Source organism: Balearica regulorum, chromosome 1 (genome assembly GCF_011004875.1).
Source record: "Balearica regulorum gibbericeps isolate bBalReg1 chromosome 1, bBalReg1.pri, whole genome shotgun sequence".
In the NCBI taxonomy this organism is placed as follows: domain Eukaryota; kingdom Metazoa; phylum Chordata; class Aves; order Gruiformes; family Gruidae; genus Balearica; species Balearica regulorum.
The window spans coordinates 158534037-158557426 of record NC_046184.1 but is presented as its reverse complement, the minus strand read 5'-3'; the positions used below and the strand labels follow the sequence as shown (position 1 = coordinate 158557426).

The 23390-nt window shown below is 38.9% G+C and overlaps 1 protein-coding gene across 1 annotated transcript in view; it reads left to right on the top strand.

Moving 5' to 3' along the window:
• ITGBL1 (integrin subunit beta like 1) overlaps positions 1-21418 on the top strand; it is a 152319-nt gene extending 130901 nt beyond the window's left edge. The window contains exons 9-11 of the mRNA XM_075742948.1: positions 14502-14648; positions 19512-19625; positions 21134-21418. Of these exons, the coding sequence (XP_075599063.1) occupies positions 14502-14648; positions 19512-19625; positions 21134-21225 (353 nt within the window). The 3' untranslated portion in view covers positions 21226-21418. The remainder of the gene's footprint in view (positions 1-14501; positions 14649-19511; positions 19626-21133) is intronic.
• The last annotated feature ends 1972 nt before the right edge of the window (positions 21419-23390 follow it).

The window sequence follows — 23390 nt, the reverse complement described above, 5'->3', positions numbered from 1 at the left end:
GTACTAAAACTATGTTATGAGAGGACATAAAATACTTGAGATACATTATCTCACTAATTGTACATGCAGATGGTTTATTTCAATGTTGACAGTGAAAACTTCACTTTTTGATCTGTCAGTAAAGTATGTTGGTGATAAGCAGTATTTCAAGTTAGTTTTAGATATGTAAATACATACATACCATATGGTATTTTAAAAACAGGTAAGTGATATTTGTCCTAAATACTCTTTTTCTAGATTTTATTGGCTTTATTTTTAAAATGACTGATTCTTAATATTAACAAAGTAGTTGGTATGAACAATGACACATTTTATTATATTCCTTATTTCTATGTAAGACAAAAAAAACCCATATTGCTTCATAATCTTGTGTACATAAAAAATTCTGACTGCAGGGAATATTTCATCAAGGTCTCTGCCATGCAGAATGTAGGCATATATGGAAAATTCTAGTTTGAATGTCTAACCAGCCATAGCAACAGTTTATAAAATTCAATAATGTGAATGTGTAGAAAAAGAATAATTTGAAATTTAATTTTGTATAAAGGACATAAAAGCAGATAAAAGCACTGACAAGATGGGTCATATTTGTTATAAATTAAGTAGTTGAGAACCAAAATTCATGATCTTCCATGGTTAAAAATATCTTTTCCATTTATGTCATTCATATTTTACATTATTTGATGACAATGCTTCGATGTTAATACTGCTAATTATAGTGCACATTTTGGAAATTATAGGCAAAAATTCCATTCTTCCTTACTGGGAAGGTTAGAGTGATTATTTTAATTTTTTTTTTTGCTGGCTAGAGCACCTCAAACTTAAAAGAATAATCACCTCAACACTTGAGCCACTGTCCAACTTTTTACTGTGCAGGAGACAGTCTAGGTCACACTATTACCTGAATACATTCTCTCCTTTAGTCTAAATAGCTTTGTCTAAAGAGAATGGCAGAAATTAATTAATTAATTAATTTTAAACCCGTATGCTTTAAGCTTATTTTCCTAATTTTGAAACAACAAATAGAAAGGAAAGCCAGCTCATGAACTTATGAATCAGTTCTAGTCTAAAGCTCAACTTTTCCACTTTCATTCAAGCTGATAGTGTAGTTACTAATGATTCTCTGCAGTTGAAAGGAATTATATGGGAAAACGCAATTCAAGTGACTGTGCCCTGTTTGAAATTGCACTGCACAGCATCCATTGACAGGACTCCAGAAGGCCCACCCTGTGATTTTTGCTGTTTCAGGGAGCTAAGCTTAATCCTAATTCTTTCCCTGAAATCATAGAACAAGCACCAAATCAGGAATGCTGTTGTTCTGAGCTTTCGTGTAAGTAAAGTAGAGGATGAAGCATGGCATAAGGTGATGATTAAATCCACCAGGATCTGAGCTGACCTCTGAACTGCCTCAACGGATAGTAGAGCATCTTTGCTCACTCACAGTTGTCTGAACTTGGTGAGATGAAGCTGGTCTCTGGAGTTTTAGTCTTCCCAGTTAGAAGTCATGTCACTACTAGTAATGTCCTCTAAAAATTGTTGGATTTCTGTAGTAGATCTGTTGGGATTCCAGTGGTAAATAACTGACAGATTATTTTTTTCATATGACTGATCTTTTATTTCTTGTTCTATTTTATTTCTAAATATAATTTGAGATGTTTTTAGATTATTCTAGATTTGGTTGTAATTTACTCCTTGAAGCATGTTCCCATATTATTATTATTGCATCATTCCATCTGCTTTTGTTCTTTTACAGCCAAAAACTGGTTTCCTCTCCCTCTGTTTCTGTTCTCATATGATACAAGTGTTTCTTTGTTTGCACTTGTCTGGTTCTTCCATGTAAAGTGTGCTGAGATTGAAATTATCAAACATACATGCCTTACTAATCACTCAGTTCTCTTCCATACACCACTTTTCCTTCTCTTGGCTGCTGGCACTCTGGAGTGGCGGCGGTCCTCATGTCTGCTGGCTCCGTCTTTTTTTTTTTTTTTTTTTTTTTAACTGCTGGCAGATCCTGAAACCTTATTTTCTTTGACCATCCAGTGTCCATCTGTGCTTCTGATTCACCTGCCTCAGGAGGCCACCCCACAGCCCAGTAACTTAAGGCAGCACCTATTTAGATGTAAGCATTAAGTACAGGAATGTTTATCTTCAGAGAGTCCCTATCAATTGCAGCTTTCTGTTCACTCACCATTTAGCAAGTGAATTCCCCTCACCTTCCCTCATCTTCAATAATATGAACCATTTAGCCCTTTTGCATTTTCTGTGACTTCATCTTTCACTGTGGCTTCTACCAACATTTTCATTGAAATGTCTCTTCCCACAGTTTCTGGCTAAATGTAGGAATTTCTGTCATTGTTATCCTTTTGAGATCCACCATAGCCTCTGATGTTACTGCTAACTTCAGCCCTACTCTTTAGTAATTGTCAGATGTTTTGCTTGGCTATCACTTTCTATACTGATAACATTTTGAATGTTTTCTTTGATACACAGCATTTCTCATATATCTCTTTCTAGGAGATTCTACCAATTTTAACCTCATTTTCTTTCCCCTTTTGCTACTTATCATTCACAGAACTTCTCTCATTAATTTTGCGCTAATGCCATACACCTCTCTCTTCCTTTTGGGTTTGTCCGTGCTTCCATCTCAGTCTGAACCTCTTGACACCTCTTGCTGAACTGTGTATTCCTTCCTCTTTCCTTCTCCTTTTTTCATTACTGTTTTGCTACCACTATTGCTACCTAGGCAATCACTGTCAGGATATAAGCCCTTGCTAGTAACTTTGGCTTCAGAGAATTGTAAGCTGGTTTCTGTGAATGCGCAGGGTCTGACAGTGAGCACTGAGTGCCTGTAAAGCACAAGGAAGGAAGACCAGTGTTTTCAGATTAAGTGCATGCTGAAATGACAAATCTGAATGACAACCGAAATGATTTGAATAAGTATTGTTACTGGCCTCCTCTGACCGGCAGAGATTGATTAATAGCTCGCTTTCCAGACCAGCTATCCATGCAATGGTAGAAAGACATGAGGCGAAAGATATGATAAATTAGGGTACAACTGAATGAGACCCTATTACCATGTTTCTGCATGATTGTAGTGAGTCATTCACTTAAAAATTCAGCTGTCCGTCATTGCAGTACCAGGAATAGAGACATTACGTCTCCACAAAGACAGAGGTTGTAGGAGGACTAGACATAGATTCCACAGCACTCTGCTATTAGAAATGGATTCATAGAATCAGAGAATGCTTTGGGTTGGAAGGAACCTCTAGTGCAACCCCCCGGCCATGGGCAGGGACATCTTTCACTAGATCATGTTGGTGAAAGCCACATCCAACTGGACCTTGAACACTGTCAGTGATGGGGCCTCCACAGCTTCTCTGGGCAACCTGTTCCAGTGCCTCACCACCCTCACAGGAAAGAATTTCTCCCTAATGTCCAATCTAAACTACCCTCTTTCAGTTTAAAATTATTGCCCCTTGTCCTGTCACTACAGGCCTTGGAAAAAAGTCTTTCTCCATCTTTCTTATAAGCCCCCTTTAAGTACTGAAAGATAGCAATAAAACCTCCCTTGAGCCTTCTGTTCTCCAGGCTGAACAACCCCAACTCTCTCAGCCTTCCTTCACGGGAGAGGTGTTCCAGCTCTCTGACCATTTTTGTGGCCCTTCTCTGGGTCTGCTCCAACAGGTCCATGTCTTTATCATACTGGGGACTGCAGAACTGGATGCAGTACTCTAGGCTCTGTCTCACGATGTGGAGTAGAGGCGCAGAATCACCTCCCTCAACCTGCTTGCCAGGTCCTTCCTTCCCCTTCCCCTTCCACTGTCTGTGCTTCTGCACAGAGACTTACTATGCCATGGCTGGAGGAGGTGTCTCCTGCAGCCTTTTTGAGATTGGTGTGTTCTACCTCAAGGCCCATTCCCTGCAGTTAATTTTTTTCAGTGATGTAAGATTTGCCCATTTTTGATCCACAGCAATATTTAGCATCATGGGGGTTTTTTTGCTTTACTGGGTTCTTTGAGTCTTTCATGTGCAAGTTATGGGTGTTTTGGTGCACACACATGACCGGAGAATCACAGGTTTGCCAGCACAAGTTTGTTCTTGGCACAGCTATGTCCCTGATGTACACCAGGCTTGGTATTTACTTATCTTGTATCCTGGTGAGAGATACTTCTCTCCCTCCTCTGAGGTTATGGCTGTGCTGCTAGCTGCAAATGCATCCTGAGCTTTCAAGTGTTATTTATTCCCCTACTGTGCCCAGTCATGTTTTTCAATTGATGTCATTGTTGGCTGCTCCACCTCACTGGGTTGACTGTTGTCCATTATGTTCTGTTCTCTTTCAGAATTGAGGGCAGGCAGGCAACAAGAATTCAGGACAACAGTAAAGATCAATTTGAAATTTATTCAATAATGCTCTTAACTCCATTCATTTTGATTTGTTCTCTGGACCATTATTGGCCTAGCTGTGAGTTCTTGTCACAGCAAAGTAGCAACCATTGAAGGAATAAAACCAAAGCCCCTTTTGGGTCCTTTGCATGCTACTGGTTGGTGCAGGATTATGCTGCTTAAAAACACTACAATAAAACTAAACCCAACAAAAATAGTAAAAAATTGGTTGAAGCTCCACACAAGTTCTTCACTAGGGCTACTAGCAAAGGTTGAAACTCATAACAGATAACTCATAGGAAGGCCCTAACATGGACAAGAGATACTGTCTATCAAGTTCACAGTAGATCTTTTTGTTTCATCTTGACCGATGACGACAAACTGGTTTTTAGACATGTCTTTTATATCGTTTAGGACTCAACAGTTAGGATGATCTTTTTGACTCACAATTCTACTTATTTTCATCTCTGTAAGTTTTAGGCAAGTCTGGTGCCTGTGCTTCCTTTTTCTTGACATTCTTAGGACAATGCTGTTCTTGTTGGGCTCACAAGAAAAGGAATAACACAAATTATGTGCTGTTTCTGTGTTGACATCGTTTGTTGTTAAGCACATGGTTTTCTACTGACAAGTCATCATGAAAGTCATCATACTATTGTTTTACGTGAGTGCAGACATTCTGGTTTTGATAAAATAATACATTACTCAGTTTTACTGCTATGAATGTGGTGTTAGATATCAATACAGGTCATGTTTTTAACCTCATTCTTGTGTTTCTTCTGGTGTTTACCTGCACATTTCCATTCATACGTCATTCACACCAGTCTTAAGATTTCCAATATAAGTCTATGTATTGACAGAGAACAAGGGAAAAGCTGGGTTTTATAAGGCGTACATATACTTAAGGCCACAATTCCCAACTTTCTGATGTTTTAAAACTTTTACAACAGAGACGGAAGCTTCCACATCACATTCTTACAATTAGTGAAGCATTCTAGGATGGCATAGTCACTGGGTTGTACAATGGAAATGCTCCCTCTCAAAAGGCTGGTATAACTTGCCCCTAATTGCCATGGTCCTTTGAATATAAAACTTTCATTACTATCCAGCTAGGCTAAGTAATTAGATTCAGAGGAAGTACTGCCTTTTTTTCTTTTTTTTTTTTTTAATATAACTATTAGTTATTATATGATAAAGATATATAACAGAAACTGTGAATTCTCTTTTTATGAAGGTTCTAGGTACATACTGCAGAAATCATGAATGACATTTTTTTGGTCATCTGTTCAGTGAAGCAGAAACATGATATTTTCAGATAGCATGTTCTTATGAGGTCCAATAAGACCATAACCATAAAAATGAGAGAGTTATGGTAAAAGATATGCTTCATTAAGCAAAGCTAAGTATTAATATTATGGTGCAGTTGCTGTCATACAGTTTCCTCATTTCTTGCACTAATATTGCTTCACAGAAACAGAACTATATAGGACATTTCTGGAACTCTGTAATAAATCTAAAATGCAAATTAGGAGAGAAAAATAATACCAGCCTATCTCCCAGCTGAAGACAGCTTTTGGCACTGACTGGTCTGAAAATTCCAAAATTAATTCAACTCCTTATTCAACCTGGCTTCTCAGACTACATGGGACATCATTTCAAAATCTTCAGTTGTCTAAACTTAGGCACCTTGTATGATTTCTGATGCCCAAGGATACCCAGCCTGACCCCAGCTTGGCTCCAAAAGGACACAGGGATGCCTGCATAGCTGCCACCATCATGAGGATGTCCTTGATATCTTAGGGTACGTCAAATGGCACTAGGCATCTGAATTGAACCTGTAATTTTTCTGTGGTTCCTCTTATGTTAAAATAATAGTTTATTTCCTACCCAACAGGTTTTTCATCTTTTCTGTTGAAAAGTCTTCAGAGCAGGGACCATGTTCATTTGATTATATAATTGTTACAGAATTCACTAGACATTTTTATACTATTTAATAGAAAAATTTTATTATGATGTTTGGTATTGATAAATGCAATTGATTCTCCTGGGGAAAAACACATGCTTACTAGGTAAAACTGGTGCTAAAAAAGTGAAAATTACTGTATTAGGTAGTAGAAAAGTCAGTGTCTCCATGGCATAAAGCTAGTGTGATTTAGGGTTTTATTTTGACAACACTAAGTAGAGAGTTAATGATTCAATGTCTATATCGTTGCACTTAAGTACTTTATCCTAGCTCTGAGGCACATCCAAAGGCAGCAACAGATAAATTCAAAAGTATCGCTAGGTATTGAGTTAGATATGGGAGTGACTAATGTAGCCACTACAGGTATTAATGTGCATGGTATATTCTGTATTAAATTAATTTGTTTTTACTTAGCTAATTTTACTTTCCTAATTTTTTCTTTTAAATGCACTACAGATTTCTGTTCTGGTCACCCAGACATTTGTGCAGGTGTATGAAAAGTTGAGAGATTATATAGATGCACAGAGAACATAGTTTGTTTAGCTTTTCAGATAGCGCAAAATAGGATTTAGTTTTGTCAAAAGCATTTGAATTGAATCTTTCTGTTGAAATGAGCAGTAAATTAATTTCTAATGCATTGACATTTAAGTTGATTAATAGATATTAATTTGCAAAGCCAAAAGGGGCTTATATGTTGAACCTTGTATATTAAGCTATGAATAGGCATTACACTATACCCAGGCTTCCTCTATGTTGAAGTCTGTGCACTGTGTGCAACCGGAGCCTGTCTCTGAGAAGGTCATGCTCTGAAGGCTCTAAGACATGCGCAGTCTATGCCAGCATCACTAGAAAGTTTGTTCCAATAATCATCATCCTTGTTTGAAATGCTGTTTCATTTCTCAAATGAAATTGTCAGTATCAGCTTTTTTCTTTGGTTCTTGTTTTATCTTTCTCTGGTAGTTTGAGAATCCTCATTCTAGTACCTTCAAAGAAGGTAATTCAGATCCTGATGAAACACTTAGGTTTATTTTTGGTTGGGTTTTTTGTCTTCTTTTTTTTTTTTTTTTTTTTTTTTTTTTAATATGCTAAGCAGATACAGATCTTTGAAGTTCTTTCAACAAGACATTTTCTCTGCACTTTCTCCTTTCTTTGGAACTTCTTGGGACTCTTCCAAGTTTTTCAAAGTTTCTTCAAACATGGATATCATTGTGAATTGCAGGACTTTAATATCCATCTTATCAATACTCTAAATGTTCCTACTCATTTCTGTTCCTACTTACTTCTCTCCTGTTATATGCATATGAGGAGGGCATGAGCCCTCTTCACTGCAGTGTTTCACTTTAAGGATTTGCTGAACTGCCTGCCTGTTGTGTTCCTCAAACTGGAGCCACGGTCTACCTTTTTTAGACTTGGACAATACTAAGCAACCTATTATGAAAATATAATAGACAATTGGTATTTTGCTTCACATTTATGTTAGGTTTCTTTAACTGCAGTTGTCACACACAACTGTTTCAGTCTTATGGCATTCTCCTGGTAATTAATAAAAATAAAAATCAAAATCAGTGATTCAGTAATGTTTTACCAACTTTTTTAGCATATTTGGGCAGGTTAATGAGGCGTGCTCACTTAGAAATATTTCTCCCAGATAGATGTTGGTTAATATTCTCTTATGTTAATAATATAGTGGAAAGTTCTTTATCATAGTCCTGTAATAAAAAATTAGGAAATCTTGTTTCTGTTTAAATACAGAGAGAAATATTTGTTTCATTTACTGTATTGTTCTAAATCAGGGATCCTGCATTATGGTGAGATTTTTCATGTTTCTGGTACACTTTTAAAACTTATTTTTCATCCAGTTACAGATTTTTTTTCCCTTTTATGTCTGTTTTATTCCAACAAAATTTCTCATTTATATTGGTTGCTATCTATTTCATCTTTCTTTCTTTCTTTGGCTGTACAGCCTTCTCATTCCTAACTTGTAGCATCTCTTCACCATTAGACCTGGGTGGACTTTTCTCTTACTGTGGAAAAATGTTGTTGGGCTATCAATCAGATAAATTATTCATACAGGACAGTCAAATTCATATTTTTATAGCCGAAGTTTTGTTTCCCCCATTTCTGATTAATGTTTACTTTATTCTGTATTTATTATATTAGTTTGAGAAAAGTTTTTTCCTGAGGTGGAAAATTTTGTTTGGGGCTGGCCTCAGTCTTCCCTTTGTGAACATCATCTGGTTATAATCAGTTAGTTTGCAAATATGAACCAACTTCCTCTGCAATGATTACTTCACCTTTCTCATTATACTGATATTCCCATATAGTGGTGCCTTTTGTGTTAGAAAATTATCATGCAGGTTTTTTGAGAACTCCAACAACAGTTGCATAAGTAGTCCTAAACTGAAGTTCCTCACAACCACACAGTTTTATTTGCAGCCATGGTAAGAAATAAGGATTACAACCCTGGACTTCAGGAGAGCTAACTTTGGCCTTTTCAAAGGCCTGCTTGAGAGAATCCCATGGGTTAAGGCTCTAGAAGGTAAGGGGGCCCAATATTCAAGCACCACTTCTTCTGAGCTCAAGATCGGTGCATCCCGAAGAATAGGAAAACAAGCAAAGGAGGAAGGAGACCTGCATGGATGAGCAAGGAGCTGCTGGAAAACCTCAAATGGGAGAAAGAAGTTTACAGTATGTGGAAAAAGGGAATGGCCACTTGGGAGGAATACAGTAATACAGTCAGAGTATGTAGGGTTGGAACAAGGAAGGCTAAGGCCCACCTGGAATTAAAACTGGCAGGGGATGTCAGGGACAACAAGAAGGGCTTCTTCAAATATATCAGCAGCAAAAGGAAGACTAGGCAAAATGTGGGCCCACTGCTGAATGAGGTGGGTGCCTTGATAATGGAGAATACAGAGAATGTAGAGTTACTGAATGCCTTCTTTGCCTCAGTATGTACTGCTAAAGCTGGCCCTTAGGAAACCCAGACCCTGGAGGTAGGAGAGAAAGCCTGGAAAAAGGAAGACTATCCCTTGGTCGAGGAGGATCAGGTTAGAGAACATCTAGGCAAACTTGACATCCACAAATCTATGGGCCCTGATAGGATTGCACCTACGAGTGCTCAGGGACCTGGCAGATGTTATTGCTAGGCTGCTGTCAATCATCTTTGAAAGGTCATGGAGATCAGGAGAGGTACCTGAGGACTGGAGGAAAGACAATGTCACTCCAGTCTTCAAAAAGGGCAAGAAGGAGGACCCAGGCAACTACAGGCCAGTCAGCCTCACCTCCATCCCTGCAAAGATGATGGAACAGCTTATTCTGGGGGTTATCAATAAGCATGTAGAGGAGAAGAAGGTTATGGGAGTGGTCAGCACAGGTTCACAAAGGGGAAATCATGCCTGACCAATCTGATAGCCTTTTATGGTGGCATGACCATCTGGGTGGATGAAGGGAGAGCAGGGGATGTTGTATACCTTGACTTCAGCAAGGCTTTTGACACTGTCTCTCATAACATCCTCGTCAGCAAGCTTAGGAAGTGTGGGTTGGATGAGGGGTCAGTGAGGTGGGTACGGAACTAGTTGAATGGCAGAGCACAGAGGGTTGTGATAAGTGGTGCAGAGTCTGGTTGGAGGCCTGTATCTCGTGGTGTGCCCCAGGGGTCAGTGCTTGGTCCGGTCTTATTCAACATGTTCATCGATGACCTGGATGAGGGGACAGAGTGTACCCTCAGCAAATTCACTGACGATACTAAACTGGGAGGAGTGGCCGACACACTGGAAGGCTGAGCTGCCATTCAGCAAGATCTTGACAGACTAGAGAGTTGGGTGGGGAGGAACCTAATGAAATTCAACAAAAGCAAGTGTAGGATCCTGCACCTAGGGAAGAACAACCCCAAGCACCAGTACAGGTTAGAAGTTGACCTACTGGGAAGCAGACCTCCAGAGAAGGACCTCAGAGTCCTGGTGGACAGCAAGCTGTCCATGAGCCAGCAATGTGCCCTTGTGGCCAAGAAGGCCAATGATGTCCTCGGGTGTATTAAGAAGAGTGTGGCCAGCAGGTCAAGGGAGGTTATCCTCCCCCTCTACTCTGCCCTGGTGAGGCCACATCTGGAATATTGTGTCCAGTTCTGGGCTCCCCAGTTCAAGAAAGACAGGGAACTACTGGAGAGAGTCCAGCAGAGGGCTATGAGGATGGTTAGGGGACTGGAGCATCTCTTGTATGAGGAAAGGCCTGGCAAAGAGAAGACTGAGAGGGGATCTCATGAACACTTATAAATATCTAAAAGGCGAGTGTCAAGAGGATGGGGCAGGACTCTTTTCAGTGGTGTCCGGTGACAGGACAAGGGGCAATGGGCACAAAGTGGAACACAGGAAGTTCCATCTGAACATGAAAAAAACCTTCCTCACTGTGAGGGTGACAGAGCACTGGAACAGGCTGCCCAGAGAGGTTGTGGAGTCTCATTCTCTGGAGACACTAAAAACCCACCTGGACACCATCCTGTGCAACCTGCTCTAAGTGATCCTGCTTTAGCAGGGGGGTTGGACTAGATGGTCTCTAGAGGTCCCTTCCAACCCCTACTAACCTGTGAATCTGTGAATTCATCCTGGTGTCTGGGCTGATTTGGGTTATAATGGATCTCTGCTAGTAATCTGTCACAGCTTGCTTTTTGCTGCATTCATATTTCACATTCAAATCTTGTGGTTATTGGATTTATTGACAATTCCAAACAAACTGACACTATATCTTTAACATCATCTTCTTCTGTCCTTTGCCTGTCCCCCATCACAATCTTTCTTCCTGATTGGAGATTAATGTTTAAAACATTCTATTATATATTTAAATGTTCATTAACACAGATTTTTATGAATGAAGATCTGTAGTCTCAGAGCCATTGCAATATGCAATTTGTTTGTGATTTTAAGTGTTTTATGTTAAATCTGAATTGATGGTAGACCAACACTTTCCAGTAAATCTGCTTAATCTGAATAGTTAAATCAGTATTTTATCATGTTAGCCAATTCAGTTGGACTGGACTACTTCAATTAGAGATTTTTCTTTCCCTTGTGCTCTATGAGTGCTGTATTCTTGAATTTTATTCTCCTGTATGGGGAGAATTGTATTCAGATCTAAAAGGATCTATGAGCAAGAGCAGCTCCTTTTTATTGCTGTGCCTGCTCATCATTTTGAGAGTCTGGGATTCATTGGAATGAAACTTGGAATGTAATTTCAATATTACATTCAACTGAAAGCAATTGCCTATCATGTATTGGCCCTTCCTTTTGGTCAGCTTGTTTGGACATCTTCAGACAAATGCAAAGAGCCTCTGCAAGGACGATATACACAACTAAACCCTGTAAAGCAGTTACTCACAGACTAGCAACGCAGAAGATAGCTAGGAGTTAACAAGCGTTGGGCTAAGCACTTGTGTAGTCACCACCCCAATGGATGAGGCATCCAAAGAGCTGCAGCTGCCCAAGCTGGTGTCAGGAATAAATATTATTTTGGTAAAATGGATCCCTTGAGACAAAAGAATCCTGTATGTTTGGGGGATTTATATGGCATAAAGGAGGAGAGGAATGGTCATCTCAGAAAAACTCATGTTAAAATTTGATGTGGTAAATGATAAACTGCTGCAAATTAATAGACTATTATATTAATAGACCTTTTTATTTGACTTGTGTAAAGGCTTTACAGACATGATCAGTCTCTGCATTCTATAAATCATAATGACTATACAAGAAAAATGATACAATATTATTTTCTTAGTGAAATCTAAATGCTAAAATGAGTGTAAGTATTCGTATCTCCACAAATAATTTTCCAACACCAACATCCAGTTGTGTATTTTGCTCTTCAGTGGTTGAGCTATTCTCAAATCTAATCTATACATTAGTAATTAAAAATAAATCAGGCAGATAAAAATGCTCTGACAGAAGCTTAGCTATAGTAAGTTAATGTAGAATATTGCATACCATCTACCTGGAAGGAGCATATGGGAAAGTATATATGCTTGTTTTCTACCTCTTGTATTTTGGTTTGTGATATAGTTCTTGTTTCCCAGTCTAACACAGAAGCTGAATTGATGCTGCCATCAAGCTTCTGTTGTTGCTAGGTATCAGTTTGTAATATTTGATACATGTTAAATGTATATATGTAAATTTATAATTGCTGAATGTCACATGCAGAAGTGGGTTTAAATACTGTCATAATAAGACTGTGTCATTGTTAATATGCATTTAAAGTTGTATAGATAATAAGATAATAAAAAAAGAATAATACACAGTCTGGGGTACAAAAATTATTCTGAACATTTAGATCACTGTGAATGACAGCTCCAAGGCTTTGGAGCTTCCAGTGTTTTCTAATTTAAATTAGTAAAGTATTTGGCCATCAGTAAAACATTAAGGAATTCCACTTATAGCAAACTACAAGGTTTGTCTCTGCTTTGGGCTTCTACTAGTGCTGCCTCCCAGTTTACAATGTCAAGTTGCACTGTTGCCTCATGAGAAGTTCACAAATCAGAAAAGCAAAATTGCTGGTTTGCTTCTATGCATCCTACAGCTCAATGCTTTGCCAGATACTCCTACTGCTTGTTCCCTTCTTCCCAGCCCATGCTCCCAAATTATCTCAGTCCCCTTGTTTCCACTCCTTTGCCCTACATAGCAGATATGATAAGACAAAAGTCAGAGATATGTATAATTTACTTCTGTTAATCCCAGTAACCTGATCAGCGAAGGACTGATCTTCTCAGCTGCAGAAACATTATTCAAGGTTGAAAAGTGAAATTCTGGGTGGAGACATTTACTTCTATTTTCTATTTTCCATTTCTGTATTATTGTCTGCATTTGTTGTCACTTTTCCCTTCTTCCTGGCCAGATTTCCCCGAGTTTACTATTCAACATATTATACTTTTTATTACCTTTGTACAAATAATTATAACAAATTCTATTTAATCTTTTTTTTTTTTTTTTAAATTCCTTTTGTTAAATATTGATTATAGCTTCTAGGCTCTATCTTTGGCCCATGTTCTAGGGTTTCTTTGACCTTTCCCTCACTTGTCATTACCTGTCCTTCTTTCCTTAGCATTTCAGAGTGTGTTCCTCTTCACTTGCCCTGTTTTATATTTTTTCTCATTCCTCTTTTTTTTCTGTCCTTCCATTTCACTGTATTTTCCACCCTTATTGTTAATCATCTTTGATAGCTGTGTCCTTGCTACTGTATTCTTCTACCTGTCCATCTTCCCTCTCATTCAGGCTTCTTGTCTTGATTTGGGAATTGAAATCTACGTGTCCGTGCAGAGAGAGCCCACCATGGTAGCCTGCCCATTCTTCTTCAAAGTCCTGCCTTGGGGTCATACAAGCTCTGGAGAACGCTCTGGTATCTTCCTCCTTCCTGCTCCTCCTTCAGCATTTCACTACAGTATCAGGAGTGAAAGCGCCAAAACTTTTAAGCTGCTGAGCTGGGATAACTGTGTCTGGAGAAGAGATGCAGAAGAGAAACAGGATGCTGTTAGGGTGATGAGAGGAAATCTTTGCAGGTTGCCAGTTGAGTTTGCGTACAACCGATTTTTGCAGCTGCATGAGACCCTGGGGAAAATACCTTAATTCTTTACTGTATGAGTTAATCTATAGTAATTGCAGAGTATGTTGAGTCCAGGCTTTGCAGATCAGCTGCTCCATGCACTGCAGCAGATAACCAGCAGTAATGGGCTGCTGGAGGAGATCGCAGCTTTTAGCTGCCTTGCCTGTTCTGCCGTGTGCTGCACTGCTCTCAGCCCTGTGCTGGGATCTGCATCTGCAGGTGACAGTATGGGATATGCAGGCGAAACTTTAGCACCGGGCTGCAGGATTAAAGGTATGGGAGCGAAGGGGTTGTGTCTGTCCTCAGTTCACTGTGGATTAGGGGACATCCCACGCTGAGCTTTTTGGATGAGGGGAGCCACGCCTCTGCTTTTCTGCACATCACTAGGGCACCTTGTTTAACACAAGAATGAGAGAACTGAAGAACGAGAGCCTGCCTGGAAGCTGTGCTGTCCACCTGTCTGTCTGTCTATCCCATAGCATGCACTTCACACTGCTGAGGTCTGAAGACCATCTCAGTTGTGACCGCAATCACTGCTTTCTGCTTGTTTTGCTCATAACAAACTTTGGTGTCATTACAGGCCATGGTGTCTGCTCATGCGGCCGATGCGTTTGCCAGGACGGGTGGTTTGGAAAGTTGTGCCAGCATTCAAGGAAGTGCAACATGACGGAGGAGGAGAGCAGAAGTCTCTGCGAGTCAGCGGATGGCATATTATGCTCAGGAAAGGGTAAGAACTGGCAGCTGAGCTACCCCATGTCAGTGCCCCGGCAGTAGAAAATGATCACGTTCTGGAAGACTAATGTGCATGGCAGTGGGTTGTTGTTTAGTAACCCTTTCTTTCAAAGGCACCTATTATTAAAAGGATGTTATATTTGGCTCTGTAATGCACTTACATCCTTTTTGTCAAACACCCACTACAGCCGCACATGCTTAGTGGCATTGCAGTCCTATGCAGTTTGTTAATAGCATATAATTTCCTGTATGTGTTTATCTAATGGTCTGCGTTGAACAGCTGTACATTATAAACTAACTGTTAGTGCTCCATCCAGTTTGAGGGACACGGGCACTACCTGCAGTAACACTGCAGTGGGCAAGATGGCAAATGTAACATCTCAGGCAACAGTAAGTGGAGGAAATCACCCCCCTCACCAACATGGCAGCAAAGGAAAGGGAGGCATCTGCAGCCCCCACGACAGAATCCCACAAACTCTCTCATTTACTAATTTTTATTCAGGTGGTTGCATCAGCTTCAGTCCAGCTATAAAAAATTGCCACAGGGAGGACTGAAATTTAGAAAATCTTGATAATTATCTGCAATTGTTCTCTGCAAAAGAAACTGCATTACTGGAAAGAGGGCTTTTTAGCTTCCCCATAGTGCAAAGTGCCTTTTTTTGTATAGAATATGTCTAAAAAGGAATAGACAAAAAACGGGTGGTGGGACTGGCTGGAGGCTAGAATGCGCCCACTCTGGAGTGGATGTGCCATTTACTCTGTTCGTAAATCCCTTGTATGGACAGGGAAGAAACCTTCTAGCTGGAAAAAAACAGTTAGAAGCCTTCTACATCAGGCAGATTTTCAGTTGTCCCTTTGGTAATTTTTATTTCAGTGCAAAGGAAATTTAAATGGGGTTTCCAGCCTGGCCTTCTTCCATCTGTATTGTTACTTGTCAGAATTCTCCCACACTGCATCATTTTATTTTGGTTTTACCCCCGCCCCCCCCAGTCATCGCAATGTCATAGAAAATGAGGAAGTTGCAGTGTTTCTCTGTTATTTCCAGAAGATGTGGCTATCTTTAAATTAGTGTATGTGCAAGAGGATACTGAGTTACGGAAGAAATGGAGTTACTGTCTTTTACTGCAGAAGTTAACTTGTCTTCTCATAGTCTTGGTCTTCCTGTGATTTTTTTATATAAACCATGAAGGTGAACGATTATGCTTAAAATAAATAAAATGCACTATAAAAGTTTCTAAATAAATATGAAGATGAAAAATTATGTTGAATTTTAAAATATTTGTATTATATCTGCTACGTTTTTGCAAGGATGGCTGAGAGCTATTTATTCCAACCTGTGGGTCTTACTCTGAGAACAACTAGCTTTGGGACCATATATCAAGGCTACAATTTACTTTGAGGCTTTGGGAGCAGATAATCTGGCAGGAATTCGCAGACACATCAAGGATTTTTTCTCCTCTGTTGGCTATGCTGCATAGAGGGTGGTTTGGGATCTGGTCAGTGATGTAGGCTGGAGCAGCCTGAAAGTTGCTCCAGGTTGTAACCAGCTGCATGCAGGTCGTGCTTTTAAACAAGGCTGCATGAATGGAGGCTCCAAAGGCCCAGATTTTCTAATGTAGTAGCGCACTGTTGAACAGCATTTACTGTCTATGGGAACCTGACCTTAAATCCATATCCAGCAACACTGGTGGGATTTTTTTGTTTTTGTTTTTGTTTTTTTTTTTTTAAGTTTCTTTGGCCTCCAAGCACAGGTAAGCTTCCAATGTGTTCGAATGTTGCCCTGAGAGCAGTCTATATAATAAAGCTATGTCAAATTAGATGCTGTGGCAGCTTTATTGTGGGAACAGCTGGTCATATGTAAATGTTTGTCCCAGCAGAGAAATAACTACGAAAGATAACTTCCAGAAGTGTGTGGCCAGTGAACATCCAAGGAAGCTACTACCTCCTGCCTCTTCTCTGAGCAGGATGGGGATCACAGGAACAGACAGTCTAGTTATTTGTAACTTTTATTTCTATGCTTAGATTTTTCTTTGCACCCCCCCCGCTTTTTTTTTTTTTTTAAGGCAAATCTATTCTTAATGCTTAAATATGTATCTGGAAATCGTGTCTTACTAGATACCCACACATTAAAATGTTCATTGCTAGTGTGACCTGCCCTATCCAGAGGCCAAAATGACCAATTGTTCTTTTTTTTCCATGACATTGAGCAATAAGTAACCATTACTGGTCAAATAAAAGGGAATTTTGAACCCGTGCACTGATGGTGGTTATTCTGTCTTTGCTGGAAACCTAGCCAAGATATGCAAGCGCTATAATGGATTGAGAGAGCTTGAGTTTCTGTATGGAGGATTTAATAGACTCTAAGGACTCCTGGTTTTCAGCAGGTAACTGCTGAACACTTTCAGAAAATTACACTCTGTTAATATAAGCAAAAAGTTGGACATCCACATTCCTAGGCTGTTTTCAAAATCTTGGCTCCCTGACTGTGCCACCTGTAGTAAAAGCTCTTCCCAAGGAAAACAGCAACACCCACCATGCTGCTGCCTCCCTGGCAGTAAATGTAGTGCTGCAGATGGCTACTGTAATGGTGCAGGACCCGGGCTAGGTAATGAGCCAAATCCCATCTGAAAGGATCTGGCCAGGATCCCAGGGAACACCCTGCAACTCATTAGATTCATTTTAATTAAACTGACGAGCCTCCCAGAGCAACACGCTCTGTTTAGGGAAAAGACTTGATACATTCATTCTCCCTAACAGATTTTACATTATGGAGCCTGATCTTCCTTGCTTGACTTAGTGTTAAATTTGCTGTAGCTTCTGCAAAATAGTTTTAAACTTTGTGGGCATACGTCAGTAGCAGCATCAGTGCTTGCTTATGCAGAATCACTTTAGGTTTCTTACAATGTCATGCTCTTATTAACTGTTTTAATTTCACTAGAATTCTCATACTATTCATCATTATTTTCAGCTGTCAGTACCTTGTAGTTTGTATAAACAGAGACATTCAGTTTAAATTATCCTCAAGTATGTCTTAGAGCAGCTCTTGTACAGCAACCATGCAATATGGATGCTTAACCAAATTCTCCCATCCCCAAATGTTCCAATCACTAGCTCTTCGTGTATGTATTTACATGTTCCATATGTTACAAGTTGAAACAGCATTTCTCTAAAATTAGGCAATTAGTTAGTTTTTGTCAACTTACAATAAACACTAAATTACTCACATTTTAATTAAAAAAGTAGATACTCTGCTGAGGCTGTTCTGAGGTTTTAAAGGATGAAGTTTCAGTGATCAGAGACACTTCAGTATTAATGGAAAAAACCTGGGCAAAATTGGTTGATATCAACAAATCCACTTTTTTTTTTTCAAATATGAATTTGGATTTTTACTATGGATTTTATTCAGAGGTCACTGAAAGGAATGGAAAGATGGAAAGCATCACTTTATACGCTTTGCCTCAGGCCCTGCTAAGTAATCTATGAATTCTATTTAGGTTATATTCTGACATAACCAAGCTTCCTTCTGTATATTTTTCTTTAATATTGCATTAAACACATTGGTGACTTTGTACTGTAATCATTCTGGAAATACTGCAAGAGGGTGGGATTTTCAACAGCATCTAACTCATTTATAAGCATGTTCTGTTAAAAGTCGACAGTTTCTTTGGTGACTTATTTTTTTTCTTAAACTCCGCCTCCCATAATTGAAAACTATATGTGTATTCTTTGTTATCATTTTCTTGGTTTTTTGAGATTTTTGTATTCATTTGTGCTGTAACCAGTTCTTAGGGCTAGGTCCACAAAACAATTTTTACTCAGCAGTTACTAAGCGCCCTACCTTGGCATTTAAGTGTCTGAACTCTGTATAGGGTCAGGCAGCTGAAGATGGGCTCTGTAAAAGCCAGCTCTCTTCAGCCAGGTGTTGGAATCAGCCAGGAGGAAGTACCATCTCCTAGTGGCATTTCTAGTTGCACAAAAGCCTCTCTCATGCCCTTCTTAGGCTACAGGCTTCCTGACACATGATTGCCTGGTGGCAACTGTCTCTTTCCAGGATTCAGAGTCATGAACCTTCTCCTGAAAGTAGGGATGTCTCTGAGTCTTCCCTTAAAGGGAGATTTCTGCTCAGTGCGTTACGGCATCACCTGAATGTCACCATAAAGTCTGTCCTTTGACTGTGGGGGTGCACCCTGACATCCCTGAGGAGGAGGAGGAGAGCGGCTTATCCCAACAAGGGGCACTGGGGTACTCTGCAGGAAAGAGCAAACTGCTAAACCTCTGTTATGTGCACAAACTCTTTCTGACCTAGAGCAAATATTCAGTAATTCCATGGGAGGTGGAGTAGCTTCATCTGCGGTGATGAGGATTTTGGGGATCTAAATGTAAGTCTTGGGCACCTCTGGTCTTTTGTGGACTCATCCCTAAAGGGTTTAGACAAGGAGGACCATTTTCTTCCTGGGTGTGATTTTATTGCCTTCAGTAACAGTAGGTCAGAGACAATTTGAGCTTTTCTGGTAGAAAAAAACCAAAAACCAAAAACCGAACATTTACTGGGAAGAGTAGGCCTGATTGTAGGTCTCTGAAACCAAAGGAAAGCTTCAAAATGGGAGTCCTGATTAAATGAAATAGCAGAGTCAAAGCATTAGTAGTAACATCCCACCATAGTCTAGCTCACCCCAAAAGAATCCTTTTATTCAAAAAGCTTTTAGCTTGATTATTTTCTTCTATACAATAGCTTCTTAGGCAGCAATTTTGTGCATATGCACACGTGTGTATGTGTGCACGTGTGTGTCTGGGGATGTTATTTTCTAGTCTGAAAATGCCCTGTGCTCTTTGCGAGTAATAATTTTTGTGATTTCAGGTTCCTGCCACTGCGGAAAGTGCATCTGTTCACCACAGGAATGGTACATTTCGGGCGAATTCTGTGAATGCGATGACAGAGACTGTGACAAACATGACGGTCTCATTTGCACAGGTGCAGTACAGGCTAACACTTAATTCCTCTAAGAAACAAACTGTGTTGATGGGAATTGTGTTAGACAAAGCCCAGCTTCTTCGTTCTCCACTGACGGAGGAAATGCATTTGCTGGTTATTCAAACCTGCTATAATTGTTTCTTCGTGCAGCGTGATAATCAACTTAAGGTTTCAAAACAACAGTTGAAAGCCTGAGTATGAATTTAAACAAGTAAGCCAGCTATGAAATCCATCAACAATTTTCATTGTAATAAACTACAAATTACTGCTTTTTGGCAAAGGATGTACAGTGTCAGTATTGTGATCATGAGATTTCTTTAACCTTTGTTCTCTTACTGGACTTTCTATGTGTATAATGCATTTGAGTGATAGACAAGATTCACTTGTCTGATGCTCTTTGGTAGGTGAGAGGCATAGCTGTGTGGGGTAACAGAGCTTCCTGGCAATCAGACAGTTCTCAGTGGGAGGCTGAAAAATACCTGACAGTTTTTCTTATGACATGATGGCTAGTGATTAAAGCGGCTTCACCTTAACATTGTTTGAGAGTTCAGGTGGCAGATGCAGATAGAAATGGGCAGACTGCCAGCAAACCCTCATGACAAATCTAGTGACAAGAAGCAACATGGGAATTGCTAAATTAACTCACTGGCTGCTTCCTGTTACAAATCTTAATTTTAGAAAATCTCTGCTGAGCAATTATTAGATGTAGAGGAAATGTGCAAGCCAATTAGAGTGAGTGTGGGAGGGCTGACAGTAGTAAATTGTGTCTTCCAGCTAGCCCTATTAGCAAGGGTCCTTTTTTAGGGGCAAGTGGCCAGTATAGAGGCAACAGGAGCCTTATCTTCAGCTGCGGCAGCGATTCATGGATCTTCATAAAGTCAGTAGGAAGAGGAGCTCATATTGGAGACCTAGGCTGTAAAGGTCTCAAGCTGAGCATCCAGGAGTCATGAAAATTATTGAAATAAAATAAAACTATGGGTCTTAGTACTTAATGTTTCCCCACTGCAAAACAAGGCCAACACACTTTTCATCTAATAGAGAGTTTGAGATATTATTTATTTGTATAGCACTTTTGAGAATTTAGGTTTAAAGTTTCTCATGTTCAAAGTGATGTTTTTATTGCTATTCTGTTTCTAACCTTTTATGTCTTTGTCCTTCTGCATAATAGTTAAAAGGAATCTTGTCTTTCCTTGTGCCTGGAGGTACAGTGTGAACACTGAACCTCAACAGCTGGGTAGAAATAGTGGTGGCATAATTACAATATTTGCAATTCTGCTGATGGAATTATTGAGAGAATGCTATTAATGCTTTGCAAGTGTCAGTTTGGGGTGGCTTCTTAATGCATTGGTACTGTAATTGCTTCCTTCCAAAGAAAAAAAAAGGGGGGGTGGTGGGAACAATAAAGGAACAATGCAACTGCTTTAGCATGGCTTTTTACTTCCCATAAAACACATTTAAATGTAGTACATTTCAATTATCATAATTGCCTTTTATTCATTCTGTTCTAGGCAATGGTGTTTGTAGCTGTGGAAACTGTGAGTGCTGGGAAGGATGGAATGGAAATGCTTGTGAAATCTGGCTGGGGAGAGAATACCCTTAACAAAGGACATCAAAGACTGAGGGGTGGTTTTTTGTTTGTTTTTTTCTTTAGGCTGCTAGAACATTTAATTTCAGAAGTACTCAGTGTGTGGGTGCGCGTGTACGCACATGTACCTGGGTGTAAATACTTTAGAACACTCATTTGAAGGCCTGCTCCTTAAAGAAAGGCATGACAAAACTAAAAAAAAAAAAAATATTAAAAAATCACTTTGGAGCTCAGTTCAAGCTCTAAAAGGTGAAGTCATAAAATATTGGCCCTGCGGAACTTCTCCAGTTTATTGGTAAAATCGTTGGGACTAAGATTACACCCATAATGGCTATTTCTGAAGCAACCTTTGGAAAAGGTGTAAGAAAGCCTTTTTTTAACATTATTTACTTGGTTGTCACCTCTCCATATCGCTATGCAACAGTATTCCAGTAGAAGAGCAGCACTAGTTGAATGTTTGTCAAATAATTAATTCGATTAATTTGATGATGCTTGACAAATACATTGTCCAAATACATTGTCCAAATACATTTTTTCTTTCTAACAATCCTAATTATGCATCAGGTTGTAAATTGAGAGAAGCTGTAAAGAAGCTTATCAAAACATTAATAATTTTTTTTTTTGTCAAAGACTTGTATTTGTATAACTGAAGTCCAATTACCCAACAACCATAAACTGAAGACCCAAAATGTTTGAACAGTTCAAACTCTTAGTTTCTGTGGTTAATATGTCAGTAAGTTGGTTATCTAGTCTACATACTACGATACTTTCAAATACATAACCTATAGGAGTGTAAGGAATTAAACTAATAAAGATATAAATGTATGATTAGCTGTTCTGAATGTGTATCCTGCAACTCATATGTACTTTTATCATACTGTTCTATGTATGTACAGTTGCATAGTCCTCTTAAAAGTAAAGCAAATGAAAAATTGTTATACTAATAACTTTTAGGATGACAATTCAGTATGCTATTAGAAATCACTGTTTGGAACAGATTGCACTGTCACACATGGTATTCATTGAATTTAACTGCTTTTATAGAAGTGGAGAGCCTGAAGGTCAACTGACTTGAAAAATCAGCTTTTCTATGCAGTAGTCTGGTCTCAGCCAAAGATGTTCAGACAATGGCAACAAAGTAATTAAAGTTTTAATACAGTAAATACAAACAAAGCAGTGGTATGAACAAAAATTTTATTTTGATTTTCCAATGGTGAAATGCTGCTCAGTGTGAAATTCACATTGAGTTATGAATGATGCACAACTATTGGGACTTCCCTAACTTATTTACATGAGTCTTTTTTTTTTTCTTTTTTTTTTTTTTAATACATGTAGATTTGGCAGCCCTTGAATTCTTTAGAGCAAAAAAAAGATACATACATTTTAGTTTCAAAAGTGTTTACATTTTATGAAACCATGATTGAGCAAGAAATTGCTTAAATGGTTGGAAAATATTTCTTTTTAATACTGAACTGTAACATTGTGGTTTAGGTGCCAAGGTCCTGATTTTTGAAGAGGTACATGACTCAGAAATAAGGGAATTATATATCAACCAAAAAAGGTATTTCCAATATTAGTCTAGAAATGAGTTTTCTTTTAGAAAGGACAATTTTGAAATAGGAACATACAATGGTACAGAACATGTAATAGAATGCAAAAAAACTTAAATGAATTTATTTAATCACTTTTATTATTCCTCCTTCCCATGTAGCTTGCTCTTTCTCTTACCCAATTTTTTTTTTCAACTTGGATTCTTTCTAAAAACAAAGCTTTTGAAACCCATTTTCTCAGGGAGTATAATCACCAAACGTCCATGCATATCTTAAAATGGATTGATACGCTATAAAGAATCTTCAAAGTAAAATTCATCTTGAAATTATAGTTTATATTTTATACTTATAGCCCTTAAACTGTGTAGAGCTTAACAGGAATATTTTCTTAAATTTCAACATATATGCATTTTGTCAACCCTGGTTTTTGGAGAGCACAGATTGTTGGTTTTATTTATATTTATGAATACCGCTGACCTGAATCATCTTAGAATCAGTGGTTTTTTCATATATACATTCGTCTGCTGAATCAGTGTAAGCAATGAAAGATACAGAGTTTTCCTTGATTTCCTTCCATTTGTATTTAGTACTGTAACTAGAAAGTAATAGATGATCAAAACTCTTATCTAG